This window comes from Plasmodium cynomolgi, chromosome 3 (assembly GCF_000321355.1).
Source record: "Plasmodium cynomolgi strain B DNA, chromosome 3, whole genome shotgun sequence".
Taxonomy (NCBI): Eukaryota; Apicomplexa; class Aconoidasida; order Haemosporida; family Plasmodiidae; genus Plasmodium; species Plasmodium cynomolgi.
The window spans coordinates 729,170-743,117 of record NC_020397.1 but is presented as its reverse complement, the minus strand read 5'-3'; the positions used below and the strand labels follow the sequence as shown (position 1 = coordinate 743,117).

General features: G+C 47.5%; 5 protein-coding genes across 5 annotated transcripts; 1 reads left to right on the top strand and 4 right to left on the bottom strand.

The window, feature by feature from the left end:
* Positions 1-407: 407 nt before the first annotated feature.
* Positions 408-1,071, bottom strand: PCYB_032570 (hypothetical protein; the record flags this gene model as incomplete). The annotated part of the gene is made up of 3 exons (XM_004220929.1): positions 408-514; positions 684-746; positions 918-1,071. 3 exons carry the CDS (start codon positions 1,069-1,071, stop codon positions 408-410), a joined length of 324 nt encoding a protein of 107 aa, XP_004220977.1.
* A 1,508-nt stretch (positions 1,072-2,579) lies between these two features.
* Positions 2,580-3,995, bottom strand: PCYB_032560 (hypothetical protein; the record flags this gene model as incomplete). The annotated part of the gene is made up of 1 exon (XM_004220928.1): positions 2,580-3,995. One exon carries the CDS (start codon positions 3,993-3,995, stop codon positions 2,580-2,582), a length of 1,416 nt encoding a protein of 471 aa, XP_004220976.1.
* A 3,528-nt stretch (positions 3,996-7,523) lies between these two features.
* PCYB_032550 (40S ribosomal protein S5) lies at positions 7,524-8,325 on the top strand. Its single transcript, XM_004220927.1, has 2 exons — positions 7,524-7,626; positions 7,752-8,325. Exons 1-2 carry the CDS (start codon positions 7,549-7,551, stop codon positions 8,259-8,261), a joined length of 588 nt encoding a protein of 195 aa, XP_004220975.1. The 5' UTR covers positions 7,524-7,548; the 3' UTR covers positions 8,262-8,325.
* Positions 8,326-8,838: 513 nt separating this feature from the next.
* PCYB_032540 (hypothetical protein) lies at positions 8,839-10,131 on the bottom strand (the record flags this gene model as incomplete). Its single annotated transcript, XM_004220926.1, has 3 exons — positions 8,839-8,910; positions 8,968-9,728; positions 9,873-10,131. 3 exons carry the CDS (start codon positions 10,129-10,131, stop codon positions 8,839-8,841), a joined length of 1,092 nt encoding a protein of 363 aa, XP_004220974.1.
* Positions 10,132-11,753: 1,622 nt separating this feature from the next.
* Positions 11,754-13,504, bottom strand: PCYB_032535 (P36-like protein homologue; the record flags this gene model as incomplete). The annotated part of the gene is made up of 6 exons (XM_004220925.1): positions 11,754-11,903; positions 12,039-12,120; positions 12,513-12,642; positions 12,781-12,903; positions 13,029-13,118; positions 13,348-13,504. The coding sequence occupies 6 exons, from the start codon at positions 13,502-13,504 to the stop codon at positions 11,754-11,756; spliced, it is 732 nt and encodes a 243-aa protein (XP_004220973.1).
* Between the last annotated feature and the right edge of the window lie 444 nt (positions 13,505-13,948).

Sequence of the window (13,948 nt, the reverse complement as noted above, 5' to 3'; positions counted from 1 at the left end):
TTTTTTTTTTTTGTTTGGTATCACCCATCAGTGATGAATGCAACGTGGTGATTAACGAAATGAATTTGGGAACATCCGCTTGGCTGCGCGGAAGGGATGATCTCCCTTTTTTGCTGTTCTCTCTACATGTGACTGTCCAACTCGCAAAGGTGCCTTTCCCCATAACCCTAACCTAACTATAGTGTAGGGGGGGACGACCACCATTAAAAAAAAATAAAAAACAGGTAGTGCAAAAGGAACAACATACACAGCGGTGCAGTCCTGCATGGAGAGAAACAAAACGGTGTGTCCTTTTAATGTCCACCATATGCGTAGGGGTGGGGGAGATGGGTCATCCTCAAAAAGGTACCTCCTTCTCCACAGTAGGGAGAGTAACCCCCTCTTCGGATTTACATTCATCCCATTTTTCATTTCTTCAAATCCCTTTCGGCATCCAAAGTGGCTTTGAAGTTCTGCAGTTCAGACTCCACCTTCAAAATAAATTTATCATCATCGTCGTCGTCATCATCCCATCCTGAAGCGGAAGAAACGTATGGGGGGGAGGGGACGGATAAAAAAAGAGAAAAAAAAAGAAAAAAAGAAAGAAAGAGAGAGAGAAAGAAGGAAAGAGAGAGAAAAAAGGAAAACGGAATGCACACACATGTAAGCAATAACGCGACGCGTGGAGTGATGGATGCGCCTACCCGCTGCTCCCCAGTCTTCTTCCCAATTTTCCAGATCGGTGTCTATGTTGTGGGCTGTGCTGCCTGCGGTGAGGGGGGGGTGGGAGCATACATTTCACGATTGCCTCTGTGTATGATTAGATCGGCTCTGCCTCTGCCGCTGCCTCTGCATATGCCTCTGCCTCTACCTCTGCATATGCCTCTCCGCAAGAGCGCCTCCCCTTGCGCATCCACTCGCGGTGGAGTCAGACTTACCCATCTCCTCGAACTCCTCCAGCTCATCATCCGGCTCATCGAAAATATATATGTTGTCATCGTTGAGGTCGTTCGGTTTCACGTCCGCCTTGCCGTCCTTCATATCTTTCATCGGGTCATTTACGTTCCCGCTTTCCGGAGTGTTCTTTTGCATTGTGGAAAGGACTTTAAGAGTGGACAAAAATGAGGCGATAGGGGGGGCTAGCCAGTTGGTCGGTCTGTTGGTCGGTTGGCGCGCTGCACAAATGTGCGATAGCGAACAGGGTCGATCACCTGGTTGGGAAGCATCCACCTACGTTTGTGTCTCCAGCTACGTTTGTGTCACCAGCTACGTTTGTGTCACCAGCTACGTTTGTGTTACCACCTACGCTTGCTCACCACCTGCGCATGTATCACGTGCGACTGGGTGTAAATTTACGTGTGGGCTTGCGCGTGAAGTCCCCTTCTGCTCGGCATGCAAAAACGCTCACTTTGCTTTCGCATTCACGTTTGCATTCATTTCGCGTTCACTACACTTCGCGTTCACTACACTTCGCGTTCGCTACATTTCGCGTTCACTTTCACTTTCACTTCCCTCTCTCTCTCGCTTGGCTAAAGTGCTCCCTCCTCAAAGCGGTTAAGTTTGACTACCCATGCGCGTGCACTGGCCAATACGCCTGACTGGTTTTTTTTTTTTTTTTTTTTCTTCTTATGGTCACCCTGCTTCGAAACGTTTCGCCGCTCCCACTCAACTGCGCCCATGGCCATTTGCGGTAAGCGGGGCACTCGCACGTGGCAAGGATGCTCAGCAGAAGGGGAAGCCCCAACCGAAGCCGCAGCCCAACCGAAGCGGAACAAGCTTAAAAAAATAAAAAAAAAAATCAATCAAGCATGACCACCTCGGCCGAACCGCCACCCCCCTCCAACTCGGTACCTCCAGGAGAACAACAACCACCACCACACCCCCCTTTGGAGTGGACCCTTTTCTCGCGACCACCACCCCTCCACCCACAAGTTGAAATAACTTCGACCGACCCATAAAGGAAGAACGATTCCTACTGTCGACATTTTTTCAAATTAGATAAGTTTTAAAAGTTGGACCCGGGGTGCGTTGGCTACCCGATGGGCAAACATGTAGTGGCGTCTATGAGGGAGAGAGATCCCTGAGATGCCAGAGAGACGGCGCGTGCCTCCCCCCCCAATCGGCAAAAATCAACGCAGGGAGGGCAGGCAATGTGTGTACGTACGTAAGCATGTGTGTATGTATGTACATATATATGTATGTATATGTATATGTATACATATGGCTGGTGCGACTCCCCACCGAATCGCGTCGGAGTGAGAGCACTGCTCAGCCGATCAGACTTGGTGTCATCTCAGGTCAGGTCAGCTCATCTTATCTGATTTCGTCTCGTTTAGTCTCGTTTCGTCTCGTCCCGTCCTGTCTCGTCTCGTCTCATCACATGGGCAAAAGCGGGCATAATCAGAAACGGAAAGGACGCTCCGTGGGAAGCGCTTTCAGAAACAAAAAAAATAAAGTGAGGCAAAGCAAAGCAAAATATAGCAAAATATAGCAAAGTAAAGCAAAATATAGCAAAATAAAGCAATATAGCAAAAAGGACCAAGGTGGGATCGCGCATCACGCAGCGCTACACAGCACCGCTACACAGCACCGCTAGTCTGCTACACCGCGCGCACGAAGGACGCCAAGTTGTTCACGATGTAGGGCAGCGCGCGGTTCAGGTCGAAGGCCAAACCAGCGAAGCTGTAGCTCAGCCCTGCTCCCCCGCCCACGTGCAGTCCGTAAGCCACGGGCACTTCCATAGAGGCGGAGCCACTCTTGCCCCCCTTCAGTTCACGCGGAACCAACACGTTCTTCCCCTGCACGAGCGCCTCCACCGTCACGAAGGTAGAGTCCTCCAGAGTTAGCTTCAGGCTATACCCTTGCAAGAACCCACTCTTGTTTTCCATCACATTGGAGACATCCACTCGGGTCACTCTCTTCACTTCTGTGTCTTTCATTTTGGACAATAACTTCTCACTCAGGGCCATGAAGTAGAGAGCAGTGGAAGGTCCATCCATGGATATTTTTCCCGAGCTGGCGAGAAAACTCTTCACCGTTTCTCTCATTTTGGAGAACGAAATGGAGGCTAGTATCCTCTCCTGTGCTTTCACAATGCCGACTCCTTCGATCACTCCCGTGTCCTTCACCTTTCTGTACGTCACATCTTTGGCTTCTTTCTTGAGCACTTCTACTGCGGCATTTCTCTCCTTGTCATACTTGTCCCCTGTCTGAACAGGTACCATAGATGGCATTTCGATCCAATGTGACAGTGAAGCAGGAAATAACTCGTTCGCATCCAAGTCTACTCCATTAAAATTAAATTTCATGCCGAATCTGGTAGTTCGTACGACATCAATTAGGAACGTTGGTAAAGGGCAAAGGTACGAAAACGTTTTATTTTTGAATCCATTCCCTTTATTGCTGTAGTAACCAACCAGGAAGGGGATCTCATACGGGGCATTCTTCAAAATGGGGAACTTAAACTCACCAACATACACCGTCAGATTTGATAAAATTGCATATATGGATAGTTCCTTGTTCACTTCATTCGTGCTAGTGTTTCTTTCTCCCTTTATTAGCAGCCCATAGATGGGAGAGTCTTCCAATGGTAGGAGCTTGTTAATGTTGTCAGATAACAGACCCAACATGGTAAAGCAAAGAGACTCCGGCTTCAGTGTTTCTTTTAACACCTTTTCTTTGTCTCTCGCGTTGAATGTGTAGACCCCTGTGAGGATTTCCAAGTCGTTAATTAGGTACCTTAAGTGGTCAATACTTTTTTTTAGTAACTGTCTGGGTTCTTTCACTCCAAAACGCTCCTGCTGGAGCTCTCCATTCGAGTCGACAAAGAACTCGTAATTATTCTTCCTTTCATACTTGATGCTGTCTTGCAAATTAAATGGTTTCCCGTTAGTGGAGCTGCTCCTGCTTCCTAGCTGCTCGTCTAAATTTTTCGACACATTTCCATATCGCACGTTGGGTGGCCTGACAGCCGCCACGGCGTAGAGGCAGAGGGCTAGTGACAGCAGTTTGTTCATCTTGCAAAAGGGGGAGGAGCAAACGGAGTGGAGAGGCAGCGTGGAGAGGCGGCTTGGAGAGGCGGTGTGGCGTCGAAGTGGGGGACGGTCAAACGAAGTCGCGTTCTGCTGAAAAAGACACGAGGGAGGGGGCGAAGTGCGCGGGGGAAATCAGCGTACAAAGAGGTCAAATGGGGAGTATAGACGTGGGAATGCAGAAGTAGGAATGTAGAAGTAGGAAAGAGCAAAATCAAGATGAGTGAAATAATGATTAATTAAATGAAAAGATAAATGAAAAGTTAAATGAAAAGTTAAATGAAAAGATAAATGAAAAGATAAATGAAAAGTTAAATGAAAAGTTAAATGAAAAGATAAATGAAAAGATAAATGAAAAGTTAAATGAAAAGTTAAATGAAAAGTTAAATGAAAAGTTAAATGAATAATTAATTAAATAAATAATTAAATAAATAAATAAATATTTAAATGAATAATTAAATAAATGTTTCAATTGCCTGAGAGACGAAAAAATGTTTACGAAGAATGAGTCCCCCGAACTCGCATGTTCTGCAAAATGTCGCAAATGCAAAACGTCAAACGCGAGCTCGAAAAAAAAAAAAAAAAAAGTGATCTACTCAATTGTGGCTAGTTTGCTTTTTCGCTACCTTCACCCTCATCTGCGCTATGTTTTTTTCCTTTTCACATAAACACGTCATAGGTGAAATGTCTGTGCTGTCCACAAAGAACAGCTCGTAAAAGCAGCTAACCTTAAAGGGAGAGGCTTCTTCCCCCTCGCTGTGGACTCAAGGTAGGTCTATATTTAACTACTAAAATAGCTGTATTTGCGCTCTTCAACCCTGCACACTTAGCTTTTCTGCTCAACGCGACGCTGCAAAAAGTTATGACCTGTACATACAAAAAAATTACACATGTGTGCAGAATGGTACGTAGGTAGCGCTTTTTCCCTTTTTAACTTTGAAGTTTTTATCGCTATACATTTTTGGTAGACAACATGGCTAGTTTTTTTTTTTTCCTTTACATTCCGTAATTTACAGCTGTGCATTTTGGTGGACAACATAGCTATTTTTTTTTTCACACCCTAGACAGTTCATATGATACGAGTGAAATACAAATTTTGCCTAAACAGGTCAGGTGATATTGGGTTTTTTTTTTTTTTTTTTCCCCTTTACATTCCGTAATTTACAGCTGTGCATTTTGGTGGACAACATAGCTATTTTTTTTTTTTTTTTCCCTAAACAGTTTATACGATACGAGTGAAATACATAATTTTTCCTGAACAGGTCAGGTGAAATTGGGATTTTTTTTTTTTTTTTTTGCTTGTATATGCAGCAAATTCGCTTGGCACAGCTACCCACTTGGCTACACACATACGAAGGGGCCATGAACGTGGTTGCATTGCCCTATTCGCATTTGTTAATTCTACGAAAGACTGTTGCAAGCCTCATTTGTACAGCTTGCTCTGTGTGTACCCAAATCGATGGGCTACTAATTTTGCACTAGTGCGTAATTCTATTTTTTTTTTTTCTTCTTTTTTTTCTTCTTTTTTTTCCTATTGTAAGCACAGCTACGGTGCACCGAATGGGGATACTATTCGGTTTGTTTTGAAAGTAGCAACAAGTGGCACGCTACAACTGGGAACAACTTGCACGTTTTCTCCCTTTTTGGTGATCCTCGACTAGGCGAGTGCGTATTGGGGCTATTCATATAAAAGCGACGTGAAAACATCGTTTTTTTTTTTTTTTCCTTTCATTCTTTAATTCTTTCCCATTTGGATCTCCTTCCCCCTCAGTGAAATTGAAATTAAAAAAAACAACAATGCAACACCAGCTTCTTAGGAGAATGCTGTCATGTGTGTGATGCCCCCATGGGATAGGCCCTCCTGCCTTGCGTAGTTAATTACCCTTAGGGGAGGGGGCACACATATGGATACTTCTCCAAGGTAACGTGAAAAAAAAAAATCAGCAGCTTTTTTCCCATTGGTGTTTTCCCTTGCAATGGCTTCCCAAAGTGGGGGCAACTCCTCCTACTGATATTCCTCCACATTTTTAACTTAACCCCGCTGTGCAAAATATGTGTCACTTTGGAGTAATGCTACATGCCCGTTTTGGCAACAATGCCTCATTGCGTAAAAGGGTGAAAAAGGTAAAAATGGTGAAAGTAAAAAAGGGGCGCAGGGGAGAATACAAACAAATGTCACATATCCCACTGCACGGTTAGTAGCTCACTTTTTTTTTTTTTTTTTTTAATTAAGTGTTAACTTGTTTCATATCGGAGGGGCAGCATGGGCGCTATATTTTTTTTTTTTCACGTGGAAACTTTCGCAAAATGGAGGGTAGGCACGGCTCCTCATAATTGTGGGGCTGGAGCGATATCTTGGCAGCCCAGCCTCGGGGAAATGGCACAAGGTGATGAACTGCGCGCTGGTGGGAGGCTCCATATGCCACGCCATGTTGTCACATCATACGTATGCCGCTTTCTTCTCTCTTCCTTCTTCGCTTTGCTTCCCTGCGGCACCGCCCTCATTGTGACCCCGCGGGAGCGTAAGGGGTTTTCAAAATTGGCGCACTGCGAAAAAAAAAAACAGTGGCATCATTTAAGCGATGGGTTACGGTACATCATGCTGAACCTATCGGAGAGAGGGGGTGCCTTACGAGAAAGGGTGTTCATGAGTCCCACATCCCCCTCCCGAAGGAGGAGCAGTATTATTTTACATGGCGAAGTAGGCACCTGCTGAACGCCCACCTGACATAATAATATATATCACATCCATGGGGCATACGAACAAAAGTAAAAAAAAAAAAGTTAACCCATTAACCCTCACTGCGATCTGCAGCATCGAAGAGGCAATATGTGCCTGCCACGCGGTTAAACACATGAACAGATCCGACACAAACAAAGCTCGGCTCTTCCCCTTCTGTAGCATGAACAGAAAAAAAAAAAAAAAAAAAAAAAAAACACTACTCCACTCCATTGCGACAGAAACCAAGTGAAAGGGAAAACCAAACCAACGCAGAGAGATGTAAAATATTTTTCTTTTTTAAATAGTTCCATATGCTCAACTTTGAAGTTTCCTAATTTTTTTTTTTTTTTTTCCCCTCGTAAAAGTTACATTGTAATTTTTTTTTTTTTACCCCTTCAAAAGTGTACTCCTGCTTATTATGATATTTTGAATTGAACCTCCTCCCCCCCATAGAGATTAAAAGAAGGAAAAAAAAAAAAAAAAAAAAAAGGTAAGCAAATGAATGATAACGTGAAGGGAGCACATAGGGTTTAATGGACCTCCCCTTCATACGTACGACTTTATGAGGAAAAATTGCTCAAAAAAAAGTGGAAGGAAAGAAAAAGCAGTTCCGCTGATATGATGTATATGGCTTACATGTGGTTAGCTGCTCAACTGTTTAGCAACGTAGGGTTGTTCCACTTTGCCGTGTGGATATGTCGCATGGTCAAGGTTAACCCTTCCCCGTGCAGCCCTCTTTTGACCTACTCAACCCATTTGCACTGCGTGTTCGCCTTCCCTCCTCTCCTTGTAGTCCCCCACCGCCAGAAGCACACAATGGAATCGACAACGGCAGATATTAAGCTCTTCAAAAAGTGGTCCTACGAAGATGTGAACATTGCGGATTTGTCACTGGTAAGTCGAGGAGCACATGGGAGGGAGTGCTGCCCCCGTGAGTGCGTAAAGTGGGCAAAGCGGGAGAGTGACTTCTTCACCAGAGCCGTGCCTCCACTTCGTTACGATTTTTTCCCTCCGCATAGGTTGACTGCATCGCGGTGTCGCAGAAGGCGTGCGTGTACACGCCACACACCGCTGGGCGCTACCAGAAAAAGAGATTCAGGAAGGCCCTATGCCCAATCGTGGAGCGACTAGTCAACTCGATGATGATGCATGGAAGGAACAACGGAAAGAAACTAAAAGCAATTCGAATTGTCGCCTACGCTTTCGAAATTATTCACCTCATGACAGGAGAAAACCCCATCCAGGTGTATGTAAATGCAGTGCAGAAAGGTGGACCAAGGGAAGACTCCACTCGAATTGGTTCTGCTGGTGTTGTTAGAAGACAAGCAGTCGACGTTTCTCCACTCAGAAGAGTGAACCAAGCAATCTACCTCATCTGTACTGGTGCCAGAAATGCCGCCTTCAGAAATATTAAATCAATTTCTGAATGCCTCGCAGAGGAAATTATTAACTGCGCGAATGAGTCCTCCAGTTCCTATGCCATCAAGAAGAAGGACGAAATTGAGAGAGTTGCCAAGGCGAACCGATAAAAAGGGGAATACACCTTTTCGCATTTATTTTTTTTTTCCCATTTTTACGACATCGTGGTAGGTTAAAAAAAAAAAAAAAAATAAAAAAAAAATAAAATATGCCCGCTGTATTTTGCCACGAAAATTTACCTGACTTGGTCAGGTAACTTTTTTTTTTTAAACCCGAACTGAACAAACGCGTTTTTACTTCCACCCAGTTGTAATTAAGGTTAACGTTTTGTATTTGCAAAAAAAATAAATAGCGAAGTGGGGGGAGCGAAAAAATAAAATTGCGAAGTGGGGGGAGCGAAAAAATAAAATAGCGAAGTGTGGAGAAGGCGCGCCTCCCCCTTCCCCCCTCCGAATGTGCTAATCGGAGAGGGTGGGGCAACTTCGCATGGATGGGATATGCGCGGCGTCACACATTGCTTCATCGCATGGATGGGATCTGCTTGGAGTCACACATTGCTTCATCGCATGGATGGGATCTGCTTGGAGTCACACATTGCTTCATCGCATGGATGGGATTCGCTCAGCATTACACACTACTTCATCGCATGGATGGGATCCGCTCCGCGTCACACATTGCTTCATCGCATTACGCAGGACCGCACCGCTTGCGTGCCGCGTACTCGCGCACGTACAGGTGGAAGAGCGCAAAGTGACACACCTGCAGAAGGGGAAACACACCAGGGGGAGGGAACGGAGGACCCGAGGAGACTGGCACACTCTGGAGGAAGTACAGAAAGGTGCACATAAGAATGCCCTTGGTCAGCAGCAGCGATAAAATGCACATCATCAAAATAGTTTTATAAGTATCGTTTATGAAGGTAAGAACTTCCTTTTGTTTTTTGAAGTTGGACAGGGACCTTCTGACATGCGCTTTAAGTGAGTTCACTCCGTTGCTACTCACTGCTTTGCCTTCTCCATGATTCGAATGTGAGTACTTCATCCCATCGCCGGAGAGATAAACACAGTGCTGTCTTTTTCGCTTCTTCTCCTGCTTCTTCTCCTGCTTCTTCTTCTGCTTCTTCTTCTTTTGCGCTCCCTTCTGAAGGTATTTCCCTTCCAGGAGCAGAGAGGTGTTGCTACCTTCTTCCCTTCGATCCACATCATTTAGGAGGTGCCCAGCGGAGAAGCCGTTGTCCTCCTTTCCGTTTAAACAAGTACTCACCTTTTCTCCTCCTTCGAATTTGACCCTTGCATATGCACCACGACGGGGGTATAGCTGGTTGTGAGTGTTCTCCTGCGAGGGGGGGTTTTCCTTCTGCTTGCATGGAGAAGCGCCCCCACTGCTGCATCGGTCACTGCTGCTACCTCCACCATTGCTACCTTCGCTGATCCCTCCACCACTGCTACCGTCGCTGATGCTCCCCCCCTCGCTGTCCGTTTCGATAACGGAGGGGAAGTACAACGAGGTGTAACTCCGCCTATCATTCAGGCTCCTCATTTGGGCGCTCCCGAAATTGAATCCCTTTTTTTCCCCCCCTGAAAGACACAACGGGGGGGGGACTAACGTGGGGATCTCACCGATGTGTGGTGTCTCCCCAGGGGAGGAGGAGGCTGTCTCGCCGCCATTTTGGTTTCCATCTACATGGGGGACTACCTCGCCACCATTTTGGTGACCACCACCACCCTGGATGACCTTGAACTTTCTCCTCTCCCTCAGTGTGGGACCCTTCAAAAGGGAGTTTTCCCATGAGCTGCTCTCCTCCTCCTCTTCCTGCTTCTGCTCCTCCGCGTATCCTCCGCCTTTGTCCCTGCAATATTTATGGTAAAAATTTATGTACTTGTGAGCATTTGTCTTGACCCGCTCGCATAGCCCCCTCTGACTATCTGAGCTCTCCTCATGTGCATGGCTACCCGAATGGTTTCCCATCCCCTTCTTCATCTGATGCTTCTCCCCTGGATAAGGAGAACCACCATTCCCTTCGCTTCGAGTCGTTCCCCCCATCTGTGCATCAGCAGGCTCCGCTTCGAGATGGGGACTCCCTCTGCCGTGGCTCCCTCTTCCGTCGCTTCCCCCACCGGGATTGCCTTCTTCATACGAGGTCCTCCCCGCCGCTTCCCCTATGTGCCTTTTTACGGAGTTAGTTCCTACTACTTCGCGGGCTGCTTCCGGGGAGTCCGTCCTGTTGAGGGGTACCCTCACTGAGGTGGATTCCTCTCCCCTCCTGACATCGCTCAACCAAAACGGACTAAGACACCGCTCCAGCCAGTTCACCCATAACTTAACACACCTGGGGAAGAACCACTCCTTCTTTAAATTGGCACGAACGGCATTTCTTCCTTCTCCCCCGCTGCTTCTTCCTTCTCCTCCGTTGCTTCTTCCACCTCCACCGCTTCTTCCCCTTCCACCTCCACCGCCGTAGCGAGGGAGATTTTTTTTCCAAAGCCTCTCAACAGCGAAATAGCATAAGAACAGGAAGAGGTCCACTTTGCTAATTTTTTTTTTTTTTTTTTTTCCCCTTCTTCAGGTAGCCATTTATATAGCCCCTTTTTACTGCCCCTACGATGTTAATTAGGGAGATAAGTGGAGTGCCCATTTCGCACACTGCCAGGATGAATGGGAAGAAGGGAGACTTCCCTCTCCTCCCCTTGTGCATGCCGATCACGACGAGGAGGATGTACCTAATGAGATGGGTACTCGTGACCCACATTAGTCTCCTTCCTCGTGTCACTCCAGGAACACTCTCACGTTTGACTGATCCATTCATTCGTCCCTCCAGCTCGCCACCTTTCTTCCCCCTCGTCTTCACGCACACACTTGCAAGCTTGGCAACATAGCAAAGGATACAAAAAAGGACGTAACCCAAACAGACTCTGTGCGTGACGAACTCATCCTGGTTGTAAGCTCTCCTGTGTGTATACTGCTCTTCTTCGAGGGAAGGACTCGTCAATTTTGCTTCCCCTACTAGCTGGTGCTTTCTTCCTCCACTGGGAGAAAACCATAATGCGGTAACTACCAAGTATGTCACCAGGTAATTCAATAGGATGGTACTGCAAACCAAGTGTACGATGTTAAACGATGGGAGATACCTTTCTGCGATTTTGTTCACAACCTCTCTTGCGTTTCGTCTCTTCACCATCGTTTCCTTAGACCGTTCCTCTACCTCATTTTTTTGGGGGGGAAGTGCCACGGGGTTGCCAGGCAGTCCAAGGGGCCGCGTGTGTACACACGGGCCATTTTGGGGGCAAGCAGCGAAGTGGTGAGGTGGTGAGGTGGTGAGGCGGTGAGGTGGTGAGGCGGTGAGGTGGTAAAGCGGCGAAGTGGTAAAGTGACGAATTGGCGAAGTGGTAAAGCGGTAAGGTGGCTGGGTTACGAAGTTACGCGGTGCGGAAAATAAAAAAAAAAAAAAGTTCTACTGGTGCGAGAAAAAAAAAAAATGCAGCGTGCAAAATATCACTTGCAAAGCGCCACTTGCAAAGCGCCACTTGCGAAGCGCCACCTGCAAAGCGGTACGCGTGAATCGGAAGGACGGGGAGAGGAGGTCTGGCTCCACCCCGGGAGGGCTACATAACTTTTATGCTTTTAAAGTTGAAGCCATTTTTCCCTGTAACGTTAAAGGTTAAGTATCCCTCCTTCTTGGCCGAGGCGCAGTTGTTCACGTCATCATCCACGAATAGAATTTCATCGATGTTTACTCCGAAGTCGGTCCTGATCTGTGGCGACACGAGAGGGGGGGGAGCAGCATAATGTGCAGAGCAGCATCGTGATGTGAAGCGGAGCATCGTGCTGTGAAGCGGTGCAGCGTGATGTGGCGTTGTGCCACTCCGCCCAGCGCACCGTCCTCCTACCTGCTTCAAATGGTACGACTTGTCGTGACTCATTGGTTTGTCCAGGCCCAGCGGTCTGTACTGTCGCGGCTCTCGGTAGTAGCTGTAGGAAAAGGGAAGTGGGAAAAAGAGGTTCACAGGGAAGGGGTTTAGGGTTTAGGGTTTAGGGTTTAGGGTTTAGGGTTTAGGGTTTAGGGTTTAGGGTTTAGGGTTTAGGGTTTAGGGTTTAGGGTTTAGGGTTTAGGGTTTAGGGTTTAGGGTTTAGGGTTTAGGGTTTAGGGTTTAGGGTTTAGGTTTTAGGGTTTAGGGTTCAGGGTTTAGGGTTCAGGGTTCAGATGGAAGAGGCACAGACACGGTGAGCAATGCGCGAGTGGTGAGACTATTATATATGTGCAGCTTCACAGTCGACAGACATCCGACGCGCTACGCTTGCATCCCTCATGGTTGATGCGCCCCTCATGGTAGATGCGCCTCTCATGGTGGATATTTCCTTACGGGGGATAGTAGGCATAGACCTTCTCGATCTTCGCGTCGCACTTGCTGTGCTTCATGCTGTACTGAACCATCTCCTCACCGGCAATGAGGTTGGAGTTCCTGCCGCGGCTGTACCGGATGGCCTCATCGTCTGCGGGGCGAAACGTAATAAGCGGCGGGTACGGTGTGAAGGGTATCGTGCGGAGGGCACGGTGTGATGGGTAACGTGCGCAGCGCAACACGCTGTGCTGGTCGTGCCCTTTTGCGCGCGCGTCCCTCCTTCGCTCACCCGAAAACGTCGCGACGGTAATTTTAATTCCATTTTCGTTGAGTGCCTTGGAGAGAATCTTGAAGTGGTTCGTTACTGCAGTTCCGATGTTACTCACGTCGTTGGTCTTATCGACGAAGCCTCCTGCGACGGGGAGAAGCGGTGAAGTAAACGGACAGCCGCTACACTAGTGGATGAAGCAAACGGGCAGACAGCCGCTACACTCGTGTGTGTGTTAAACGAACGCCCACACAAACGGCGGGGCTTACCCGAGTGGGCACCGATGATCGTCAAATCGAAATCGAAGACAGCCATTTTGATGTTAAGCTCCTTGAGCAGCTCTGCAAATCCATTGATGCCTGGCCAAGGTGGAGAAAAAAAGAAAAAAAAAGGAAAGGCATAAAAGGAAAGGCATAAACGGTGCTTGCTCTGTGGTCACTACTTCTGAGTGATGCAACATGGTGTGTCTGTATGTGTGTAGATGCGTATCGGTACGTTGCAAAGATGCATATATATATGCATCCGTAGGTGGGGGCGGGTGGAGCGTCTGCTAGTAGACCCTCCGCTGCTCTAATCTGTCGCACGTACTCTCTGTGTCATTCTTGTGGTCGAAGTTCTTGAGGTACTTCTTCACAGCATCCAGCTGCGCTGCACTCGCCTTGGTCGGGGATGACATCGCTTTGCGGGTCTGTTCCTTCTTGGGCGTGGGGGTTACGTTGGGCATGCATGTGCTCATCTCAGACATTCCGGCGTACGCGAATGCGTACGTGCAGAGTGGTGCAAGGAGTCGCACGCGCATGGTCAAGCGGTGGGTCGGTGAAGCGGCGAAACGACGGAGTGGCGAAGTGGCGAAGTGGCGAAGTGGCGAAGCGGTGGGGCGGTGGGGGTGTTGGTGTGAAAAACAAACGGAACCGTGGGGGCCTTTACCTGACAAATTACTTCGCAACTGTTCTTCTGTTTTTGCAACTTGGTGCGCTTGACTTGAGTAGGTTCCTCCGAGCTGGCTGGCTTGCTTGCTGGCTTGCTGGCTGCGCGAGGTGTAATCGATTTATGCATGTAACGCGTGACGTGCACACGTGAAGCACACACCGCGGATGCACGCGTGCACTCTCCGCCAACCCAACAGGTTGTTATTTTATTACCTTGGGGGAACTCACAACGGGATGAAAAAAAAAAAAAAAAAAGAAGA